At 40.5% G+C, this 25,236-nt stretch overlaps 1 protein-coding gene across 4 annotated transcripts in view; it reads right to left on the bottom strand.

The window, feature by feature from the left end:
- Positions 1-25,236, bottom strand: part of GOLIM4 (golgi integral membrane protein 4) — an 80,798-nt gene that overhangs the window by 31,230 nt on the left and 24,332 nt on the right. For all 4 annotated transcript variants that reach the window (XM_029214419.1, XM_029214421.1, XM_029214418.1 and 1 more), the window contains exons 2-5: positions 6,424-6,498; positions 3,673-3,722; positions 1,966-2,019; positions 272-422 (exon numbers count right to left, since the gene is read on the bottom strand). In XM_029214419.1, the coding sequence (XP_029070252.1) occupies positions 272-422; positions 1,966-2,019; positions 3,673-3,722; positions 6,424-6,498 (330 nt within the window). The remainder of the gene's footprint in view (positions 1-271; positions 423-1,965; positions 2,020-3,672; positions 3,723-6,423; positions 6,499-25,236) is intronic.

Raw genomic sequence — 25,236 nt, 5'->3', positions numbered from 1 at the left:
CACAACACACTTAAAAAGAGAACTGTCTTGCCCAACATGGCCAATGTGCCCCGTTGAGAAACACTAAGTATTCTATTCTGTTTCCCTAAACAAACCCAAAGAGATAAGTGTGAAACTTTGTAAAGAAGTAAGAAGTAACTGGTAAAGGACCATATGTAAGGTAATCAATCAGCAAGTAACAAACAAAATAAAACAAAAGTCTATTGTTCTATTCAAACGTTAATATGAGTATTCATTTCCATGCACAGTGACTAATTAGGTTTCCAAATACCTTTTAGCTTAGAAAGCTCTTGTTCTTTCTCTTGCTGCAGCTGCAGGTATCGCTGCTTGTGGTCATTAAATGTCCTACTGAAGTCTTCTCCTTGCCTGCGGTGTTCCTCTTCCAAGTCGCTGTGCTGTTTCTTTAGCTCCTCATGTTGACTCTGCAAAGATGAAAACTTTAGCAGGGATGTACATTCTCTAAATTATATCAGAATCTGTCTCTCGATAGCGTAGTCTTTCTCTTGCCAGAAAGTCAGCACAAATGAAGAAGTAGCCTTCGTTTTCCTCAGACTGCTTTGAATTTGTGCAGCTCCCTTCCATTTCCCTTCCATTCCAAATGAATAGTTTGGGATCATGGCCAAAAATAATTTTCTCCTGAATTTTTAACATTAACGGGAAAAACAAGAAGTTGGAAGTTTGCATGAGAGATGGAAAAGGAAGGGATGTGGGGAAATGCCCAGGGACTCAAGTTACTGTGGAAACAGGGTAAAGCCAATGAAAAAATTACCCCTCCGTGGACACTCTAGACTGCCTCTTTCAATCTGATGTTTTCCCAGCAACATTTTTTATTTCCTTTCTTTGATTTTCAGCCTTCCTGGTAACCCAGTTTAAAGAAGGGGGGGAAAAAAAGACTTTTTTCCGTTTGGGAGAAGTAATAAATCGATTGTTTATAGAACGATTCTCACTTATACTACTCCTGATTATAATACTGTAATCACAATCTAGATAAATTCTACAGTCTCCAGATGCTTAATGTGAAAGGGTGGTCTGCTTTAATTCATGTATTGCTTTCTTGATAATAGGAAAGATGCTGGTTTCAATAAAAAGATATGCCCTACTGATATAGGAGAAAACACAACACCAAACAAAAAGCTGGGGGGTAGGGGCTGGAGACAGTGGCATGGTATTTTTTCCCTGCTGTGCAGGGTGGCATACTGTCTGCTGTTCATCTCTTCTGGCCTGAACAGAAATAATGCATCTCTCTCTCTCTTTTTTTTTTTTTCAATTTTCCTGACACAATAATGAGTTTTATCCAAGTACCATGGAAGGAGAATCTTTAAACAAAAATTGTGCTCCTGTGGTAGGCAGAACACTTATTACACATTAGTAACAGGAAGGCAGCATTTTAATACTTCTACTGCCTCCAGTGCAACTAAGATAAAAGAAAATATCTAAGAAAAACCACTCTGAGAAATTAGATTTAAAAAAACAAACAAAGGGGCTTCCCTGGTGGCGCAGCGGTTGAGAGTCCGCCTGCCGATGCAGGGGACACGGGTTCGTGCCCCGGTCCGGGAAGATCCCACATGCCGCGGAGCGGCTGGGCCCGTGAGCCATGGCCGCTGAGCCTGCGCGTCCGGAGCCTGTGCTCCGCAACGGGAGAGGCCACAACAGTGAGAGACCCACGTACCGCAAAACAAAACAAAGAACAAACAAACAAAAATCCTTAAAGGATAGAGAACAAAATTAAAAATTAGGTGACCAGAGAGCCTCATTTATAAAAAATGTGTAATGAGCTAAATATGTTCTTTGTAATCAGGTGATAAACACGATGGAGCATTACAATTATATATCGCTTTCAGCCAGAAATGGCTTTAATATACCATAACACAACACAAATCAACTTTCTGTAAACTTTCCTTGATCACTTAAGTTACTTAGTTAATCCTTTGATTCACTCACGAAGAACAACTTGAAATTACTCACCTTTAACATCTGATGTTGGACATTCAACGCGCTGTACCTGCTATTAGAATCTTGCTGTAAATTGAAAAGCAAACAGTTAACGCAAAAATAACAAATTTGGCTCTTTTGCTAACCAGAGCTTAAGGGTCTTCATGGAAGGATTTCACTCATTTCACTTGTGTTAAGTGAAAATGAACTCTAAGCTCGAAACAGGACAATTCTGAGGCCATCTCTTTACTTAATAGCAGAAATGAAGTTTTCACATTCCTCTAAGTTTGCTAGACTTTAATAATGAAAAATCAGGACATGGAATTATGAAACAGCAGCTTGACAGGGCCCTTGGAGGTGATTTACTTCCACTCTCATATTGAGAAGAAAAACTGAGGCCAGAGGCACAGGGGAACTTGTCCTGAGATGCAGCACCACACATGGCTGATATATTGTGCCCGGTGCTCCAAGGGGAAAAGGAGATAAACCAGGCCTCACAAGCTTCGCGTGGCTTCCGGGAAGGGAGAGAAAAGGCACTTTCCTGCCTCGAACTTCAGCGGGTAAGAAATTCTACATACGTGACTTTACCCCAACTAGAATCCAACTCACAGAGTGAGAAACAGAAAGGCTAAGGAACAGGCCAGGACAAACATTTCCTTTAGTAGCAGAGCCAGGACCAAAACTTGAGCCTACACCTATGGCTGAAGCACGCGCTCCAGGAGTGTGTCTCTGTGTGCCAGTGGAGCATCTTCACATTTGGACCTCACACAAGTCCAGTCCTGGACAACCATAACTAGTGAGGGTGCAAACCACAAACCACCTGAAGGTTTTCTCTCCCCAGGCTGCTGTGTTGTTCTATCTTATGTGCCCCACTCCTTGCTTTACCCGTCACCGGTACAAGCACAGCCTCAATTCTTTCTTTCTTTCATATTCTTGCAGCTTCTAAAATGAACTGCATTTTTGCTTTATCATTTTATTTTATCACTTTACCATTTTAATTTGTAATAAATTACATTACAAAATGCACAACACAATACACACAGTTCTGGCTAGGGCTTTTAAAAGCAGGTAAGAGTTGAAAGCCGACAGCCTCCTAGCTATTCAAGGAACAGACTCTTCTCAGTTTTAATACCCCAAAACACCAATGCTTTATTCAACCAATGCTTACATATTTTTCTTAGAGTAAGAGAAAAACTTGTTTTTCTCCAGTTAATTTGGACTTAAAACCTTTTTAAACTGCCAGTATCATTTATGTATTCATTCGTTCCACAGATGTTTTTGAACATGGGAACTCTAGGCCAGGTACCGTGTCAGACATTAAACAGCAATGTCTATGCAAGTGACAGTGACTTCCTGCAAAGGCAAATTAAAATAAATATCACATTCTATAGAAAAGAGAGACTACAAATGAATAAATAAGTGAATAAAAATAATCTCTTTATGAAGAGATTATGTTTATGGTTGAACATTATTAAGGCTATTTCCAATTTATCACTATCACAGTAATGTGATAAAGGAAGGTAGGTTTTAAAAGAGCAGTTTTTAGGTCTTCCTCTGAGAATCTCTTGGCAAGGAAGGAAGGAAAGGAGAGAGGAAGGGAGGGAGGGGAGGAGGGAAATGTATTTCAGCCCTTCAATCCTAATGATCAACAGAGTAAAAGGTTTTGCGATATTTCCATATTTCCCCCTCTTGCAAGTTTCGTGAAATAAAAAATTAAGGGAGAAAAAAAAAAAAACTCACCCTTCCCTTATTTAGTGTTTCTTGTGCTTCTAATTTATAAACCAGAAAATCTAGAAAATACAAAATGGAGAAAATAGAGTATAAGTTAATTCACTGTGGCATTTTTAGACATCTAAAAGAACATAGGCATACTTTACTCAGACCTAAAAAATGTTTCAGGTTTAAGACAATCTACTTGGTGACTTATATACTTTGTCTTTTAATGCTTTAGAAAGAGTTGAAAAAAACTGTTATATAATTTTCCTCTTTACCTTTAAGTTGTGAATCTTGTATCAACAAAATACACACTATAACCAACTGATTAAAAGTGCATTTAGAATGTGTACTTGGTGATGAACTGTCCTTGAAATTAAGGAGAAAAAAAACATGAAGTGCACCTAAGGACAGAGATGTTTTATTGCCAGCCACTAGATGGCACACGAAAATCATTCAGGACCTGAAAAGGAAATCAAGCCGTGGAAACCATCTTTCATGCTCTTAAGGCTTTATTATCCACTAGATGGCTCTATAAAATCACTCTGCTTTTGAAGACAAGGGAAATCCAAATCCTATCAAAGCATTTTAATGATCTGAAACATCTCAGTAAAACATCCTAGCCCACACTGCCCTCCTCTGTTCTCCCTCCTTCTACCTCACACCAAGGTAATCAGGCGGAACATCTCACTTCAATCTCAAGATTTACCAAAAAGATGAATAAATAAAAATAGAATGCAGGAGAAATGTCTATTTAGGTCTTCTGCCCATTTTTGGATTGGGTTGTTTGTTTTTTTGTTATTGAGCTGCATGAGCTGCTTATAAATTTTGGAGATTAATCCTTTGTCAGTTGCTTCATTTGCAAATATTTTCTCCCACTCTGAGGGTTGTCTTTTCGTCTTGCTTATGGTTTCCTTTGCTGTGCAAAAGCTTTGAAGTTTCATTAGGTCCCGTTTATTTTTGTTTTTATTTCCATTTCTCTAGGAGGTGGGTCAAAAAGGATCTTGCTGTGATTTATGTCATAGAGTGTTCTGCCTATGTTTTCCTCTAAGAGTTTGATAGTTTCTGGCCTTACATTTAGGTCTTTAATCCATTTTGAGTTTATTTTTGTGTATGGTGTTAGGGAGTGTTCTAATCTTATACTTTTACATGTACCTGTCCAGTTTTCCCAGCACCACTTATTGAAGAGGCTGTCCTTTCTCCACTGTACATTCCTGCCTCCTTTATCAAAGATAAGGTGACCATATTTCTCCAAAGAAGATATACAGACTGCCAACAGACACATGAAAGAATGCTCATCATTAATCATTAGAGAAATGCAAATCAAAACTACAATGAGATATCATCTCACACCAGTCAGAATGGCCATCATCAAAAAATCTAGAAACAATAAATGCTGGAGAGGGTGTGGAGAAAAGGGAACCCTCTTGCACTGCTGGTGGGAATGTGAATTGGTACAGCCACTATGGAGAGCAGTATGGAGGTTCCTTAAAAAACTACAAATAGAACTACCATACAACCCAGCAATCCCACTACTGGGCATATACCCTGAGAAAACCATACTTCAAAAAGAGTCATGTACCAGAATGTTCATTGCAGCTCTATTTACAATAGCCCAGAGATGGAAACAACCTAAGTGTCCATCATCGGATGAATGGATAAAGAAGATGTGGCACATATTTGTAATGAGGTGGATAGGCCTAGAGTCTGTCATACAGAGTGAAGTAAGTCAGAAAGAGAAAGACAAATACCGTATGCTAACACATATATATGGAATTTAAGAAAAAAAAATGTCATGAAGAACGTAGGGGTAAGACAGGAATAAAGACACAGACCTACTAGAGAATGGACTTGAGGATATGGGGAGAGGGAAGGGTGAGCTGTGACAAAGCGAGAGAGAGGCATGGACATCTATACACTACCAAACGTAAGGTAGATAGCTAGTGGGAAGCAGCCGCATAGCACAGGGAGATCAGCTCGGTGCTTTGTGACCGCCTGGAGGGGTGGGATAGGGAGGGTGGGAGGGAGGGAGACGCAAGCGGGAAGAGATATGGGAACATATGTATATGCATAACTGATTCACTTTGTTATAAAGCAGAAACCAACACACCATTGTAAAGCAATTATACTCCAATAAAGATGTAAAAAAAAAAAAAAAGAATGCAGGTAATTTCAAACCACAACCTGTATAAGCTCCATGCTTTATAGAAAAACTCTGATAAAAATCAACAGCATTGCCTAATACCTGTGCTAAATGTTGATTTTTCAAACCAAACCAATCAGTTGTGCCAATAAAGCCTTTACCACAAGATGAAAACAGGTGTATAACCTAAAAGACATTGTACAATAAGATCAATTCATTACGTTCTAAATGTACATGTATATGTATATGTTTATATAACGTTTGTCATATTCTGGACAACGCATGCTGTTACTTTTCCTGGATGCCTGTGGACGGAAGTCAGGTGTTAGTAACGTATGCATTGATAATATTCAAAGAAAAGCTGTGTGTTATTTCCGAAGCAATACATATAACCAATATATGAAGGACCTCAAAGTGGCACCAACTGAATGAAAGATTCTAAATCTAGTCTTGAACAGGAATTATTTTGTCGCACAATGTATAGCATATTGCTTGGTATCTCCTTCTCCATCCACCAAATAAAACTGACTTTGGGTGATCTGAAAAATTTCTTAGCAAAAAAAATAGTAAAATACGTGATGCTTCAAAGAAGAGTATGATAAAAACACAGAACACGAATTACATTATTTATTTACCTTCCTTTGCTTTCTTATGTTCAAGTCTTTCCTTTTGCAAGGATTTCTCTAATCTTGATCTGTGTTCATACACAACTGGAAAAAAAAAAGTTAAAACTTATCTTCAAAGAATTAGAAATTCTAAGGTAAAATTAACATCAATTTTCAAAACAGGAAGAAGACAGTTTAGAGTCCTTTCACAATTAAAATTAAAATGTATGCATTTTAAGTTCCACATTCTTGGTAAAAGATGGACACAATAATAGGCATAATTCTGGGCTGACTCCTATGCAGTCTGCCCCTCTGTAAAACCAACACTCTGGAAGAGGCTTCCACCTTCTTGTCCTCATGCTTCTGCAACATGAGTCTGTGTGAGGCTCCAGGTCTCTTCCCGGACAAGCGTGTCCACGCTCACGACTTCAGCCAACATCTACACGGCACTTACCCTCACATCTGTGTGTCCAGCTCCCACCTCTCCCTCAGGTGCTAGGAGAGGATTTCCACCCAGATATCCCATAAGTACTGCCAAGTCAACACGAGCTGCGTGAGCCTCAGTGAAAGATGCGTGGGTGGGTGAGGAAACCTCAGCAGTATACTAAGGCTTGCTGAAAGAAGGGGTGGATTCCGCCATGTCAGGAAAAACTTAGGTAAGATAGCCACAGAGATGAAGGAGGGAGAGACTCTCCCCACTAAAGAGCCTACACAAGTGCCCACAAAGGAACAAGTCAGGTTTACATCTGCCATGGCAGGAAACCCAAGGCAAACTGATGTCCTGCTGTAGGACCTTCCTGCACTTTACCAACCCCACCTCCCCCATCTACTCTGAAGTAGCTGGAGTTGCCTGTGGAGTGCAGGAGAGAGAGCAGATGTGTTAGGGGGAAAATAGGCAGAAGCCCATCGGGACTCTCTCCCACACTACAGGCTTCACATCTACAGCAAATGGGAGCTGCAAGAGTGGGAAAAGCTTTACCTTTAAATGAAAAAAATGTGTAGTACTACACTGGACTAGACCAGACACGATCCTTACTAAACCAAGACTGTGTTTATGGATAAAAGTTACTGAAAGATTTTTTTCTTTCTTTGATCTGAGAGAAGCTGTAAAGTAGTGAAGTCTGTCTTAGATTTCATGCAGGGACAGAAAACCCAGCTCCGCGGAGTGGTTGGAATAGGGGAGAGGAGGAGAGAACAAAGTTACGTTTCTGACGCGCCCTTTAATCCTGTTTGTTCAGCATTACGGTCACAAATGATCTCATTCCCTGCAAGCTCAGCCAAGCCTGTCACTTGGTTCTTTTACCAGCCCTAGCTCCCCATGACTACCTAAGATACAATTCAATCACCAGTCACTGACTGTCCGTCCAGTGCATACAGCTGCCCGACACTGCCGGCCGCCTAGAGCTGCCATGGTCGCAGCAACTCCCCTCCCTGACATCTGCTTGTTGCCGCTGGACCCCCTGCCCCGTCCCTCCCCCCGCCCCTTCCCCACTGCCACCCCTGCCAGTTACCAGCTATCTCTGTCCTCCTTCCAACACGCCCATCATCTCCAGGGTCCTTCCCCTTCTCCCAACACTGCATCTCTCATCTTGGTGTCCCATAGAAACATGCCATTCCCAGGGCTCCATCTACGAATCCCACAGCCCCTAGCTCTCCTCACACCTCTGCTAGCATCTCAGTCCAGAACTCCTAGAAGGCCTGCCACCAGCCAAACTGGTATGGTGTCATCCCCTGATGGCATGCCTGCCCCAAACTCATCTTTCCCCTCAATTCAGCCTCCCATTAGTCATCGAAATAATGAGCTGCTCCATTCCCTTTCTCCACTTGGGTTCCTATTCTATTCACCAGATGATCCCTCCCCTTCCCCCAGTGCTATTATTACAAAGGGATCTAATCCAACTCCCCAGTTATTGAGCTGCTGCGATGTACCTGGCACCATATTATGAGCAGAAATGCAAAATGAATAGACATGGGCCTTGGCCTCAAGAAGCTCTAGTCCAACACAGGAGATAGATTAGGTAATTTTAAATAATTAGAGCTAAATGCATTTGGCATACTAAAAGCCCAGTGAAAGAGAGGGGTGAGCTCTGGATGGGAGAGGAGTGAGGGGAGATTCTCAGAGGTGACAATCTCTTGGCTGGCTTTGGGAGTGAAGAACAGTTTGGTAGATGGGAGCCCCACAGGAGAAGGGCACTGCTGGAAGACATCACAGGACAAAGACACAGAGGTGTTGGAACTGGACTAAAGGCAGCTGTGCTCCAGAAAGCTTGGTTCTAAGTCCATTGTTGAGAAATTAGACTTTTTTCAGCCATATAGGTGTACAGTAGATAAGTCTCTCGGCCAATTCCTGAAAGCCTATTAAAACCAAGAGGTTCCTTGGATTGGTACTAACACTGCCATCTTGAATGACATTTGGAACGAGGGAGGGAAAACAAAGACTAGAGCTGGGGAGCCTCACCAAGCCAGACCCAGAACTGCCTGCCCATAGTCTGAGAATTTCCGCCAGGTAGTGGAGGCTCGCAGGGGAATAGATAAATTACAGTGTGATCATGATATACACAGGCAAGAACAGGATGCCATGGGAACACCTAAGCTCCCCAGCTGGAAGGAAAAACACTCCCTCATCTCCAATCCACTGGCCAAAGTTCCCACGGTCTAGGAAGAAGGTCACAGGAACATAAACATGCCGGGTAATAGGGAATCTGGGTGCACTAACTGGACAATTTCAGCAAGCATGTACATCACTTTCAAAGAAGGGTCAACAGGCAAAGTAGTCAAGATCTTGCTCTAATGGAGTCAAAAGTGGCAGCAGGGGTCCTGAGTCTAGGGGGCTCCTGAAGGGAGGTTAGGACCCTTATGGGGAGACAATCCAGCCTAGCAACACCCAAGATAACAACAACAACAAAACCCAGCAGCAGCACATCCAAGAAAACGTAAGTGGGGGACTGCTTCCCACCATCCCCCGCCACCTCAGACTCTAGATGTCAACTATTATCATGGAAGGGTAAGGATGGCGCTAAACGTTGTAGTTGCAACTTATAATCCTGTGAAATTCTTCCTGACTTAGTAAAATATGGCAGCAGTCACTCAACATCACGTGGCACATCACGAGAGAATGGAGCAGCAGTGACTGACCGCGGAACGCTTACCTTTGGTTTAGGCAGCAGAAAACTCATCTGCAGGATTTCATCCTCAATAAGGGCAGAGGGTCCACTAGATTCCACCTAGCGGAGAGGGGGTGTGGGGAATGGGGTGAGGAGCGCTCTGTGTGGGGGGCAGGGGAGACGGTGCTCCGCGCTTTACTCTCTTCTCTGCGATTCAGCCAGGAGGATAACGTGCCACCGGCTGGTCCAAAGTCCCCATCGACCAAACTGTCTTTGACAGTTGTATGTATAATGGGGATTTAGACATTCGACATCTTAAGAGCAGCGTGTCTCAAGAGCTAGAAGATCCTAGGACACACAGTTAGAAACTTTCCTAGATCACCTAAAGAGATGCTATACGAGGTCCACAAAGAGGAGAGGATGTTTATGGATTACAGTCCACATCCAAAGGTCTTGGGAAATCTGAGACTATTCACGAATCCATAAAATGGCATCACTCATAGCATGACCTAAGGCATGAATAACGTGCTTTTGCAAATGCAGCAGAAAAAAGATGTGGTAAACAGGAATAGAGGCTATATGTGAGGAACCGTGAGGTAACTGTACTATTAATATTATCTTACTCAGAACTGGTCATTATGACAGCCACCAGCTTCTAGTCCTGACATATAACCTAAGAATTCAGAAATGGTTTGAGGGTTGAGTACATCACTGAGGAGGAAGGTGAGAGAATGGAGCCGCAGTGACTGACGGAAAGCTGGAGAAGTGCTCAGAAAAAGGAAAAAAAAAAAAAACCCAAACCGAAAAGGAACCTTAAACTATAGGCTGAGGAAACCACGTTAGGTAAAGGAAAGTGAGAGTAAAAATTAACCCTTAGAATTAGAAACTCTAGAAGGAATGGGAGAAGGAAAGAGGCAGGCGGTACGTAAAGGTCGAGAGCACAGACTCTGGTGTCTGGGTTCAAGTCCCAGATCCATTCCTTATGGGTAGAGTTGCCAAACTTCTTTGTGCTTCAGTTTCTTTATATGGTACATGGGAATAAAAACAGTGCCCATCCCTTTGGGTGGATGTCAGGGCTAAATGAGTTAATTGATGTGAAGTGCTTCAAACACGGCAGGGCACAGAGTAAATGCCAGAAAAATACTAAAATATTTTTTCAGCTATCTGTGATGGCTTCAAAGTGCCAGAGGATGAATCAGGTGATTCCCTGAGCTCTTTCAACCCTACAATTAAAGTCTAATAATAACAAAGTAATACACATATATATTGAGAGAGAGACTTGAAACAGCAATGAAATACTGATCTCAGTTTCCTGTTACTTAAAAAAAAAAAAAATTCCCTTAAAAAGGGGGGAGGGTTGCGAATAATCATTCTAATAGCTTAGTAAAACCTATAAGCCTATTTTCTAATAAAAATTGAAGAACAGCAAAATGGACCAGATAGAATCTTTGTGTTCTTGTGGCTCTTCTAGAAAATTTCCCTATCAGTTAAACACACACACACACACACACACACACATACACACACACGCACGCTACCCTTAATTCTTTAGCATGCATTCTCCAGGCTTTGGGGCTGGTGATTTATCTAGATAGGTTTACTGTTTTGCTTAGAAGGAGGATTGCTAATCAATCCCTGTCACCTATCTCTTTTTCTATTTATACTCTGAAGTCAAGGGCATCAGTCAAGATGAAGCCAAACTGCTAGAACCTTTGCAACAAAAAAGGTATATAATTAATATTCTCAAAGCACCCATCAGGTTCAAGAAAAAATAAGTATAAAAATAATGGTTCAATCTCGGCATTCAAGATCGTTAATGCAGACCAACACTACAACAGGGATAGGATGTGAATCATAAGAACTCGTGAGAGAAGGATGAAAATCCACAATACTCATCATCTCCCCTGCTTACTGACAAGGAGTTTAATATTTTCCATGCAGTCAAGGGTGGAAAGAGTTTTTATTCCCCCCTTAACTCACTCAAGAGTTTAAAAATATGCCAGCTTCCGACAGCAATTTTCCACTTTAACTCTGACTTCCATCCAAAAGGCACAGAGAAATTAGGTGCATGCATCCACTTAGGGGTAAAATATATATCTATGACATTTCATCTATGACAAGCTGCTCCAATTCAGAATTAGAAAACAACAGTTTAAAATTAGACAGAAGGGCTTCCCTGGTGGCGCAGTGGTTGAGAGTCCGCCTGCCGATGCAGGGGACACGGGTTCGTGCCTCGGTCCGGGAAGATCCCACTTGCCACAGAGCGGCTGGGCCCGTGAGCCATGGCCGCTGAGCCTGTGCATCCGGAGCCTGTGCTCCGCAACGGGAGAGGCCACAACAGTGAGAGGCCCGCGTACCGCAAAAAATAAAAAATAAAAATAAATAAAATTAGACAGAAAACACTGCTAAGTGTTTTAACACCTTAAGCCAAGAGAGGGCAAGGTTTCTTTGGCAGAAGCAACAGCCTGTGAAATTTTGCTTTCAGTCCCGACGACAACACAGGGTTTTATCTTTAAAAAAAAAACACACAACCGAGTCTTGGTATGAAAGGCACACAATTCAACTTGTGAAAACATTGATTTGCGAGTACCTTTATCATTTTACAGGTGATAAAAATTAAAATGAACAAATTAGTGTTTTGATAATTGTGGCTGAAGATACTTAAGTAGGATAGCAAGAGCGATGACAAAAAAGGAAAATAAATTGAAATCACTATAGTTCTCAGAAGATAATACTCTTGAGGTTTTGCTTTATTTTGGTTTTTTAGGCCTAAAATCGTAGATATTTATTATGTCTTTACGAACAGTTCTCAACTGTGGTTCTAACTGGCCAGAAGTGGGCTGGAGGCCAGCCACTTGCCCACCCACCTCCTCCGCTGCACAATGAGCTGGTAATTAACATGAAGACAACATCATAGATACAGTTTTCCAATTATCTTTCCTTCCTTCTTTCATCATTTCACCTCATAAGAAGTCTGAGAAAGAATACCAAAGATCTTCTTAGAAAACAACCCATATAAAACAAGTAAAAAGACAAAAGAAGGGGGACACCTATTACCATTTTGAGGATCACACCGGATCCCCCTGCAGCCCCCGTGAGTGGGCAAAGGCACCCCTAAGGCTCTACTTTGGTGTCTCCACCCCACTCTTTCCACAAAGTCGGCCCCATCCTCCTGACTCATGGAGCGTTTTTCTCACAGGTAACTCCTAAACCATTAAGTCCAGCTTTGGCTTCTCACCCCCTTCCGGTTTTACAACTTCCAGTACAATTCAACCTTTCCTGTCTGCTTGACCATTGATGGCTGAATTTGAATTATGGTTAGTTACCTTGGTCACATCGCAGGCCTGGGGGCAAAACCTCCCAATGGCTTCCCGTCACGCCTTGAGCGAAACCCACAGCCCTCACGAGGCTTCACCCCATCGTCCATCCTGCTCCAGCCACAGCGGCCTCCTCAGCATTCCCCGAACATGCGAGGCGAGCTCTCACTTCAGCACCTCACACTGCCTCTTCCTGGCAGCCCCGCTGCTCCTCCTCCAGGCATCTGTGCGACTAGCTCCCTCACTTCCCTCAGGTCTTTACTAGAAAGATACCTTCTCATCAGATCCTTTCCTGGACAACCTAAGACTGCCACCTGCTTCCCACCCTCAACACTTCCAGGCTCCCTCCCCACTTCATTTTTCTCCTTAGTCCTTAACTCTTTCTACTAATTTATTTTACTTTTGGGGGCCTTATTTATTGCCTTTCTATCTCACTAGAATATAAGCTCAGTCAGGGCAAGAATTTCTCGTTTGATTTATTTCAGTGTTGTATCCCTATTACAGTGAGTTACAGGCATTCAACAGATAATGAATGAATGAATGAACTTTGTGTGCCATGAAGGCTGGGATTGGCTAGCTCCTCTTTCCTTCTCTTCTATATTCCCAGCCCTCACTACCACTTCAGTTCCAATCCCCCAGCTCCTAATATCTAGTGGTATTCAATAATACTTCAGAAATAAATGAATGCATTCAGAAGATATTTCATTCTCTTCCTCATTTGCCTGTCATCCTTTAAGTCCCAGCATTTTTAACTGAATTTCCATATTTGTTGGCTCATTAGTACTCACATATCCCAGAGAATAGACAGATAACAGAATAGAGATTAAATATAAATTTATCTGTTGATGTATAGGCTCATAAGATTAGCATTAGTTAAATCACAGCCCTGAAATATAGAAGTTTTCAGAATGCTGAGGGGAAAAAAAGGACAGTCTGATTAGGTATTTTTCTACTTCACGGCAATTGCTGTATTTTTTTTTTTTTTTTTTTTTGGTGGTACGCGGGCCTCTCACTGTTGTGGCCTCTCCCGTTGCGGAGCACAGGCTCCGGACGCGCAGGCTCAGCGGCCATGGCTCACGGGCCCAGCCGCTCCGCGGCATGTGGGATCTTCCCGGACCGGGGCACGAACCCGTGTCCCCTGCATCGGCAGGCGGACTCGCAACCACTGCGCCACCAGGGAAGCCCCTGCTGTATTTATTTTTTTACTGCACACTAAAGTTCCTGTAATAGTTCATAAAGTGTCTATTTTTAAGTTTGCTAATGCATACAGTTTATGAAGTCATTTAAATGGAATTTTAAGCATGATTTGAATTGGTGCCTAACTGCCTTTCTTATTTTGGATAAAACTATACGAAGGCTTTCCCTCATGACACTATCTAATTGAGATTTGGCTTTTTCAAACAAGTATTATATTAGCTGACTTAAGATATATGTCTTCACACAAGTCTTCTTGGCATTCTTTCAAGTGGTGAGCTACTAATAATCATTCTTATTATTAGAGGAAATCTATTCACTCCTCATGAAATAATTCTGCTCTTAGCTGCTCAGAGCTATCATAGCACCAGCAGTATTCCAGGCCCCTTGGGAGACACTAAAGTACAGGCATTACTCTTATAAAAAGCTTCTAGTCAACAAATCTGGGTTGCGAGAGGAGGCTAAGACAGTTAAAACAGTAAGAAGACAATGAGAGATCACCAAAGGTTAGGTAAGCCAGGATGACAGAACGGCCTGCTGAGCCAGCAGATTTTTACATATAATCTCTTGGTAAGCTAAGAGAAAAATTATCCTCCTGTCCCATGAAAATACGGGACTCAACAAAGTAAAAGTTACATTCTCAAAGGCATGAATAAGTACATATGCATATATATTAGAAACTTAGGAATTCACAGTAAGAGAAGTAAAAGTTATTCTAAAATCAGTTGTATATGCATAGACCCTCTAGAGTAATATGCTTATCTAGCAATCAGATTTCAGCTGGACTGCATCACAGCATTTCAAGAAATAATGCATGAGAGAGAGGATTAGGTTTCTGGTCACCCAAAACTGATGCAAGGGTATACAAGAATGCTCTTCAGATGGGCTAAAATAGGCAAAAGCACATTGGTTCTATAATGGGACTAAGAATTTATGCATAAACTTTTCAAAATCGATGTGCTTGATCCAAACGTAAAAGACATTTCTTAAGTTACCTGATTTCTTCATGGAAACCTGCTTCTATGGACACTTCAAGTAATGCCAGCATCTTTGCTGGCATTTTTTAGAGAAAAACCTAAAATCCAGGACTCAAGTGTCAACCCTGTTGTATAAACCTGTATCTCAGAGAATACACACAACTCAGGGAGCATGAGCTGGGCTGCAACTGGCTTCTCCTTCAAACCAATGAAGCAGTACACAAGCAACCCCATCTTCATCCAAACTGCCAGTGTCAAGTTTTCACTTCAAAATGTGAAGGTATGCAACGTATCTTGGAAGTGGCTTCATAAAAAACCTGGCTTATAAAGAGATACTATGTAAGGCCTCTTCTCTATTGCACCCTGAATATTACATTCTACAAATCAAACAAATATTCACTGAGCATTTATTATATGCCAGGCATTGTTCTGATATTTGAGAATATATTGTGAGCACAACAGTAGAAAATATTGTCTTTGGGGAACTCATATTCTGCAGAAAGATGTAAATGATAAACATAAGTAAGAGTACACCAGAAGTCAGTGAATGCCACGGGGAGAAAAGAACGGAGTATAAGAGATTGGAGCTGTGGGAAGGATGGATCAGGTTTCACTTTTAAACAGGGTGGGCAAGACAGGATTCACTGAGAAGGAGACGTTTGAGCCAACACTTGAAAAACGTGGTGAAGGAGTTAGTACTACAGACGCCTCAGGTCAAGTGTTCCAGATAGATAGAACAGGAAGTGCAAAAGCCCTACAGTGCAACCATACCTCGGATGTTCTAAGAAAAGCAGGGAGGCCAGAATAACTGAGGCAGAGTGAGCCTAGAAGGTCAAAGGGTAAAGGTGGGGAAGGGGGCAGATGGCGATGGGTCTTGTAGGACCTCATGAAGACTTGGCTTTTACTCTGAGAGAAATGCGGACCCACTGGAGCGTTTTGAGCAGGAACATGTGATGTTACCTTAGATTTTAAAATAATGATCACTCTGACCACATGGGTGCAAGATGCAAGCGGGAAAGCTAGCTAGTAGCAGGCATGTGCAGTCACGCAGGCCCGAGCGTAATGGGAGAATAGGACCGTGTGCAAGCTGCAGCCGATTCTGAATTTAAACTGAAGGTAAAACCAGTGCATGCAATCAGCTGAGATGGGGAAGGCCACCGTGGACTAGGTTTATGAGGAAGACCGGGGGTAAGACTTCATTGACTACAGAGTGATTTACTCAGCCTGCAGGAGTCAATCTGGATTCCCAGAGGCAACATTTGTGTGGATGTTTCCTTCCAATGGAGGAGAATAACCCAGACAGTGGACAGAGAACATGTAAGAGCACTGAGGCAAAAACAAAATCAACCTGTTTGTAGTATTCCTCAAACTTCCCTGAAAATAAGAGAAACCTGGAGTGCTTGTTCATCACACAGATTCCTGACCCCACTGGAAGCTACTGAATCAGAATTTCCAGGGAAGAGCCTTGATAATCTGAATATTTAGCAAGTGTGCCTCGAACCCGCCCAACTCCTCTTCCCCATGACCTTTCAAAGGGAGGTTCTGCAAACACTCTGTTTAGCACAGCGTCGACAGGAAGGTAGGTAATCAGGGAGGGGAGAGAATGAGTGGGATAGGGCTACAACTGACTTGATCAGATCTGCGTACAGAAAATAACTTTATGGGTAGTACGGAAGACGGAGTAAAGCATCTGAGAGAGAGCAGAGGGTGATGGATCAGTTAAGAGATCACCTCAATGACTTCCATATTGCCCCAATATAAGATGATCTCCAGTTTTGCCAATAAGGTAATCCAATTAAAAAAAAAAGTTGATTTCTTTTCCAACTGGAATATACAAAATTTTAGAGAAGTGAAAATGAGTGGGGAGTGAAAAAGAATATGAACAGACACTTAAGGATATCCTAATGGTGGTTAGATATTTGAAAAAGTGGTCAGCTGGGTTAAGTCATCAGGAAAATCAAGTTAAAATCATAACGTAATACCACTATTCTCCCATCAAAATGACTAAAATAAAAAAGACAGAAAGTACCGAGCTGGCAAGAATATGGAGAAAGGCGCCCTCCTACCTTGTTGATGGGCGTGGAGCTTGGTACAACCACTTCAGAAACCTGTTTGCCAGCACCCGTCGGAGCTGATGAGGGGTATCCTGTGTGGTCTATAATCCCACTCCCACATAGGTACCCAAGCAAATGCTGGCATGCGGTCACCAGAAGTCACAGAGGAGACTCGGAAGAATGAGACTCTTCACGACCCTCCCCAGCTGTAAACAACACAAACATCTATCCCCGGAGAATGGATAAGGTGTGGTTGTTCATAAAATGAAATACCACTCAGCAACGTGGAGAAACCAAATGAAGCCACATGTGAGTTTCACAAACATAATGTTGAGACAAGAAGCCAGACAGCAAAGTGGCGCTTACTGAATGAGTCTACTTACAGAAAATTCAAAAATAAGCGAAAGTATTCCGTGGCGAGAGGAGGAAGCACCTGTTCACACCGTGCCTATTGGCAGTGGGAGGTGGACAGGCAGTTCCTCGAAGAGCGCAGGAGGGCGCATTTTTGGGTGCTGGTAACTGTCTGATTCCTGGTCTGATTCCACACTGTCTGCTTTGTGAGAATTCACTGAGCTCCATACTTAAGATTCATGTACTTTTCTGAATGTACAAGTGTTTACATAAGATCATGGTCTTTGTTATTTTCAGTTACATAAGTGACATTAATAGTGAAATATAAAACATTTAGATAGGTCACTTTTTCCCTCCATCCGCGTCTCCCCAATTTGATTCAAACTCTTCACAGGCATGTGTGACATCTGCGTCTGCATCACCTCAGGTCAGCATCTTAGTCCTCTGACAGTTTTCTGAAGCATACCCATCTTCACTGGAATACAGCATTAGTGGAATCTCTGTCTGATGCGGTCACTGGAAATGTCCTAAGTCACATATATTTGGTAAAAATTAGGATAGCTGACATCTCCATTTGCCTTGGAGGTGCAGATTCATGCTTTCGGTAGCCTTAACTCCTGAACGTACTGGGGGTGTTTTTGTTTTCTTTTATTTTTGCAGTGGGGGGGGAGGGTAGTGAAAAGGCTTATTTATAAAGATATTTTGCATTTACCATTGTGAGATCACATTCCTGGGAATAAATACCCACACTATCTTAAATGCTGCCACATCCTTTAAAACCAAAAAAGAAGATTTTTGTCAGGTGCCCTTCATAAATATCTAGTCGCCTTAAACGAGGCCATTTTGGGCCAATGTGTCTCCTTCACACAGCGCTCTGCGGTTTAAAATGAAGCAATTGGGAGAGCTCCCAGAAATAGCAGAGGCTTTATGCTCACTCCAGTACAAGACCCCCTCTTTTCTGAGGAGTACTTTTGCAGGGGGAAGGGAATCTAGCTTTATAATATTCAAGTATATGCCGTAATCATTGACGGAGGAAGGGGAAGGAAGAGAAGCAAAATGTATTTAAGCAATAAATGCAAAATGCCTCAGTGACTGACTCAAAGTACGTTACGAAAGTGGATCCAAGGATGGTGCAAAGATTTCCGGCTTATGCTACTGCGTGAAAGGAGGGTCCAGGACCAAGGAGGACTGTGGGAGCTCTGTGGGTGGGGGCAGGGCATCATGCACCCTGCATCCCACGTTGGACACGTTTAATGCTTGAGAGAGATACCAAGATAGTGCAGGGAAGTAGGAAGAGTAATCTAAGAAACACTCAAGTTGCTAGTAGCTAGAAGGTCACTGCTGGGAAGGTCTATTTCATTATCACTTACAAGTCTAAGAAGACCCAACACAAGGACCCCTTTGAGGTAAACCCCAGCCTACCCTCCACAGCCACGTCGTACGCTTCCTGACATTTTTTTTTGTCCCACAACTAAACTGCTTAACTACCTATACCAGTTACCACTGAGGGAACTTAAGAAGATAAGATACTGTGGGGACAAAGTCAACACCAGATGTCTAAAACCTGCTTCATCAGTTTGATTAAAATTCTTAGTGATATCCTGCATTCTCTTTCCATTTTTGGACATTTTAAGCTCTCCTTTGAGAGAGGAGTATAATTAGGTATGATTTCTTTTCTTTCCTTATATTTGCTACAGAACAATGAATATTTTCAGTTTGTTAAGATCATATGTGACTCTAAATAAGAATGTCTCCTGCATTGAAATCCTGGGCACTGCCTGATTCGGGGCAATGGTCATATTTTAATCTCCACTCACTGCACAGCCCGTCAAAGACCTTAAGAATAGAAGGCTGAGCTCACTGATTGAGACCCTCCAAGGTCAAATAAAAATATTATCTTTCCTTCATCCTTTAAGAAAGGGTAGGACTTCCCTGGTGGCGCAGTGGTTGAGAGTCCGCCTGCCAATGCAGGGGACACGGGTTCGTGCCCCGGTCCGGGAGGATCCCACATGCCGCGGGGCGGCTGGGCCCATGAGCCATGGCCGCTGAGCCTGCGCGTCCGGAGCCTGTGCTCCGCAACTGGAGAGGCCACAACAGTGAGAGGCCCGCGTACCACAAAAAAACAAAAACAAAAAAAAGAAAGGGTATATTACGTATCAGGACGTGTGGATTTTAGGGTGACAGCAGGAGACTTCTGATGATGATGTGACATGAGGAGGACACAGAGGGTTTTGTGAAATTCTGGTGAGTAGCCCTTGAGGTACTGCGATTGTACCGGCCTCCATCACGTAAACACAGTCACCCACGATGTGAAACCCGACATGTGAGATCAGCGTCCACCTTCACTGTGCTCTCCAGAGGCTTCTCCAGGCAGTATGGATGCCCCACGTCTATTCTTCCATGGGGGCCTAAGCAAATCCCTATCCGTGGTCTTATTATAATACTTTACATACAGATTTGTCACTCCTACGACTTTGTGGAATTACTTATGAGAGAGTCAAATCTGTGCAGATTGTCACCTAGCCTTGGGTCTGGTACAAAGTGGATACCTCTGCTGATGGTTTATTAAATGACTGAACCAAGATAATCAGCACATGACGTTAACAATGTACTCTTCATACCAATTATTTCACAAAATTTACATATAAAACTTGTAATTGGTTACATATCAAGATGGATTCCTAAGAGTCCAGCTTTAAGAAACTTTAAATTTGATACAGCTGACTTATACCAATATAAGCATAGGAATCCACTGGCAACCTCTAAAGGTTTTCTATGAAAGGTAGAGACAATATATCTAATATCTATATTGTTTAAATTGACAAAGCACATGGGGATCTTTGAAAGCAGAGTAAAATCAACAGACAGTCCAGATCTGTAGAAAGGTGCATATATAACTGGATGCTAAAAGAAAGAAAAAAATCTTTGATGATACCAGCATTCTAATTAGAGTTAAACTTCCAGTTTTTCTTTTCAACCCATTCCATAGTTAGTATTCACATTAAATCCTCTGAAAATGACTTACAAAGAACTGAGATGGATTAGCCTGGAAGAAGAAAAAAAGAGAGAGAAGGAAAAAAGAGACAGACTGACAGAGAAACAGACAGAAACAGATGGAGCCAAGAGACAATTTAATGAGAATTTTTCAAGTAATTTAGGGGAAATAACAGTGGCCTGAGCCAAGATTCCTGAGCTCCATGCTACCAGACACTAACCAGTTCTGTGCTCACATTTAAGAAACTTCACCTTTCAAATTCTGTTTCCTCAGCAATAAAATGAGGTAGTTGGACATCTGAGTCATCAAGGTCCTTCCAATGCTAAAATTCTAAATATGCATATTTAAAGCAAAGGAGAAGAGTAGGTGGCATCAGCGATACACTAATCATTTCAAAGTGGATTTGTATATTCTCAGTAAAATAAACTTAGGGACTTCCCTGGCCGTCCAGTGATTATGACTTCACCTTCCAATGCAGGGGGCGTGGATCTGATCCCTGGTCGGGGAGCTAAGATCCCACATGTCTCATGGCCAAAAAACCAAAACATAAAACAGAATCAATATTGTAACAAAATTCAATAAAGACTTTAAAAATGGTCCATACCAAAAAAAAATCTTTAAAAAATATAAATACATTTGATTAAGATTCAATTTAGCAGAATGCTGGGAAAGGCTCTGATTTTTTAGGAAAAAGTTTTTGACGAATACTATTTCAGATTTATCTGTCACCTATGATTTTCAATAAGTTGAAAACCATTATATATAAACTAAGACCCTGTGTCATACTTAAGGTGTTCTATGGTAGGGCTCTCCTTTTCTATAGGTACAACTCTAAAAGATACAGACACATTATCCTTCTTTGATACTGAATGAACTTTGATACTGAATGACTAATAAAAGCAGTAAAGTGCATACAATTACAACTGCTATTCCCATTGCAAACAGGTCTAAGAAGCATGCTTGCTCCTTTTTTTCCCTGCCTGATTCATGTTTCAATTTGCTCTTTCCCATACTAGGGCATAACCAAGCATATGTGGTGAACAGCCTGGACACAGAGGTGGGAGAATGCAAATATCAGGTATTCTTTGGAATAGGCAGATTTTTGCATGTGTCTACTTGCACTTATCTGCAGGCAACATTTCCTGGTGGAACAGGCCAAAGGCTAGAAGTCCAGAGATTTGGGTTTAATTTTTAATCTGAAAGGTATTTATTTAATGTCATACATTTCATCACTGGTAAAATAAAGGGGCTTAGCAACTGATTTCTGAGGCTTCCTCCAGCTCTAAGATTCTCTGACTCTCTGATGTGGTTTAACAAGCAAGGACACAGAATCAGAACTGTGGAATGACCTGGATAAACGTTTAAGATCTTACAGCATAACAGTGATGCTCAGAAAGAATGCTGGCCTGACTAGACTAGGGGGACCCAGCGGGGTTATAAAAGAAGACCACAAGAGGAGGGGCAACATCTTTTTTGGCTGAAGGGCTTAAGTCCCTTTTCTTCTGCAAAGTATCTGAAAATGATTAAAACTATTTTGACAGCTGCAAGTAATTGGGAGGTGGGTGAAAACAGGAAGTGCAGGCACAGAATAACCTCACTGGTTCCAGATTCCGACAATTCAATATTTATAGTAATTTGGACAAGAGTAGCTGACATTTATTATTATACTACATTTTGATTTTCAAGTAATATAGAATAAAACTAATTATAACCATAACTTAAAACAAGATTCATTAGCATACTAAACACTTCACCTCTGATGCTATGCTATTTCCCCATTGACAAAGTGTAAATCAGAATTTCTCTGGAAGAGCAAACAGTTATTCCACTAAAGATCTCGGTTCTATTCTTTATCACCTTGTAGATAAACCTGTCACTAAGAGGTTAAATACATTTGCAGATGAGTGTTAATATATGCAGGAGAAAAAAGTGTCCTTTAAAAAAAACCACTCTTGGTAGCAAAACTATGCTTTTATAGTCCTTTACAATTTATATACAAAGAGCTTTTTTACACCCAATTCACATGTAATTTGTGGCGGAACAGGTGCTAATTAGAAATTACTCCTATCTATTCATTAGACGATCCAGTGACCTTTCTTTAGCCATTAGCTCAGTACTGAAAAGACATTTACTTAAGAAGCATTAAACTTTTTAGTGATTTAGTGTACTCTTGTTCCATTATTCTGAATTTCTGGGGAGATACTTCATAAGAAAAGGAATCCATTTATTACGGTAATTTTTTGATTGTCATTCAAGAGATTGTGAGAAAGAAATTATTATCTGTAAATTCACCTTTAAATCATTGATACAACATGCCCATCACCCCACCATAAAGCTGTATGAATTTAAGTATATAGATAAAAGAAATGTTGTGGTTTTTTTGTAATTACTGCTGAATATGAATTATCATAGGAGAACTGGGACAATTTTTAGTTAATATTCATGCTTGGTTCTTTCATCTTTGCTTTAGAATCTTGGGAACTCACTAGGTAAATTTTTTAACATTTTAAAGGACCCACTTTTGAGTTCTACTTTTAATGAAGATAATTTTGTGCTATTTTGTTACTTGCTCAATGCCGAAATAAAAACTACAGTACCCAAGTAGTCTATCCCTTCAACACCACAAATTTATGAATTAGGAATTGTAGCTCTTGATCCAAAACAATAAACCTAGAAATACACATTAGGCATAAATACATTTAGCAGTATATGTAGGCAAACAAAAAAATAGCACTAAACAGTTATTAAAGTTTTTCTTCTGAGGCTATCAAACACACACACACACACACACACACACACACACACACACAAAGCACATGGTATAAAAAACCAAAAAACCCCCCCAAAACAAAAAAACCCTCTGATCTAAACATTGTTGCCAATGTACTGTCAGAACTCAGTAAATCATCCCCATACTAAAAGCATGAGAGAAAACAACACAGGCATTTGAGGGGGAAAAAAAGGCCCTTACCGATTCCTGTAAGGCAGAAAGGACAATTCTACATGATATTATCAACATGCCAAATATACATGATATTTATCTGAGGTGCAAAAGGGGAGTATTTCCATCATTTTGTCTTTCACAGTTCATGAATTTGAAAAGAACATAGATAATCTAACAAGAGCACATTAATATTTTCTGGCCTGGTGTTTCACTAGGAATATACAAAAATAACTTTTTAATTCCTTAACTTCATAACTAAGAAATAAAAGATGTTATTATGAGCTTAATTTCTCACTCTGAATTTAAATGAGTTTATAAAGTATCACTATGTATGATATATATCTGATGAAAATATGTATCTGATAATACTGTATTATAGAACTGAAAGAATTTTCACAAGATTTTCCTTACCAAGTCAATTATCAGAAATTAACCCATGTAAGATAAAGAAAATATTGATAATTCATGGCTGCGTTTTTCTGTTAGGCTTACATTCCTTATTGTGATGGAAAGACCTGAAAGCAAGCCAACAAAAAATTACTGTGATTAAAACTTTTCTTTCAATACTCCAAGTCAGAAAATAAGTGGGAAAAAACCTCTTAAAATTTGGCTTCTGAATGGTTCTCTTTTTCAGAGAAACTTTTTTCCCGAATTCTGAAAGCAGGTACCTGATTTACTATTTTACATATCAACTTCTTGCAGAATACCGTTTAAAAATAATCTGTTATTTTTTTTTCTGTTTCCCCAATGCAATATTGATTAAGGACAGATTTTTTAAGCCACGAAGGGAAGTTTCACTTCTGTTCTTTTCATCCATTTGTAAATTTTTCTAAAACTTAAAGTGGAAATATGACTAGATAAAGCAAAACATCAAGTTAAACAGATTTTAAAAAGCTTAAACTAGTCAAAGAAAACTGCACATCCATTTGTCTTTGATTCTATAAATAAAGACTAAACACTAAAACTTTAGAGACTGTGCTGGTTGTTAATAATTATGAGTGACTTTGTCTCAAAATTTTTTCTGCACTTTTCAAATTTCTACACAAACATAAACTACTCTTAAGTTTATATCATAGTAATTAATTATGTTAATGCTCATTTTACCATAACTTAAGTGGAATTTTTTTATTGTATTCATGTTCTAAAAGAAAGGGAAAGATCAAAATCTATTGATAAGTTCATTGCCATGGCCAAGGGACAATATACATCTAGTTGAATCTTCATATCTGATCTACATTTTCATCCCTAGAGGAGAACTATTGTTTTTAACGATGGCCATTCTTAACAATGAAGTAAAGCAACTAATACAGTTTGAACTGCTTTTCAATAATATAACATGAAACAAAAAGTATTTTCTTTAATTGATTTCTCTTTTACCAGAAAAATAACTTGGTACAGAGTTTTCAATACAACCTCAAATTCAATAGAATGATTTAAATACAGAGACCAGAAAACACATGGGTGGAGAAGGTAATATGTTTTTTATTTAACACTGACAACTGAATTCACCAGAATATTCTATTTCCTGACTCTTCCACTTAACTGAATTTTATTGCTTTGATGTTCACAGTCTCTGAGTAAAATGAATTAACGATTGAAGCAGCAGCCTTTCAAAGATCGTTCCAAAATATGCTTCATGAGAGAAATAAAAATGCCTGTTAAAAGCATCATGTCTTTTAATATGCTAAACTTACTTTCCCTAATGGAGATCTTAAAAGGGTGTCATTAGAAAATAAAAATAGGACATAAAGCTCTAAGTTGGTGTTATATGAAAACTTTGATGTAATATAGCTAGTTTTCAACTATGAAGCCTTTGTATAGAAAGATGAAGTTACTAACTCACCACCAGTAAGGCGAGTATTTTAATTTGTTTTTCTAGAAGTCGTAATTTATCAACTAATTAAAGT

The sequence above is a fragment of the Monodon monoceros genome, unplaced genomic scaffold (assembly GCF_005190385.1).
Source record: "Monodon monoceros isolate NGI ecotype Baffin Bay Population unplaced genomic scaffold, NGI_Narwhal_1 Super_Scaffold_11, whole genome shotgun sequence".
NCBI classification, from domain to species: Eukaryota; Metazoa; Chordata; class Mammalia; order Artiodactyla; family Monodontidae; genus Monodon; species Monodon monoceros.
Note: the sequence above shows the minus strand (reverse complement) of the source record. Positions and strands in the feature narration are given on the sequence as shown.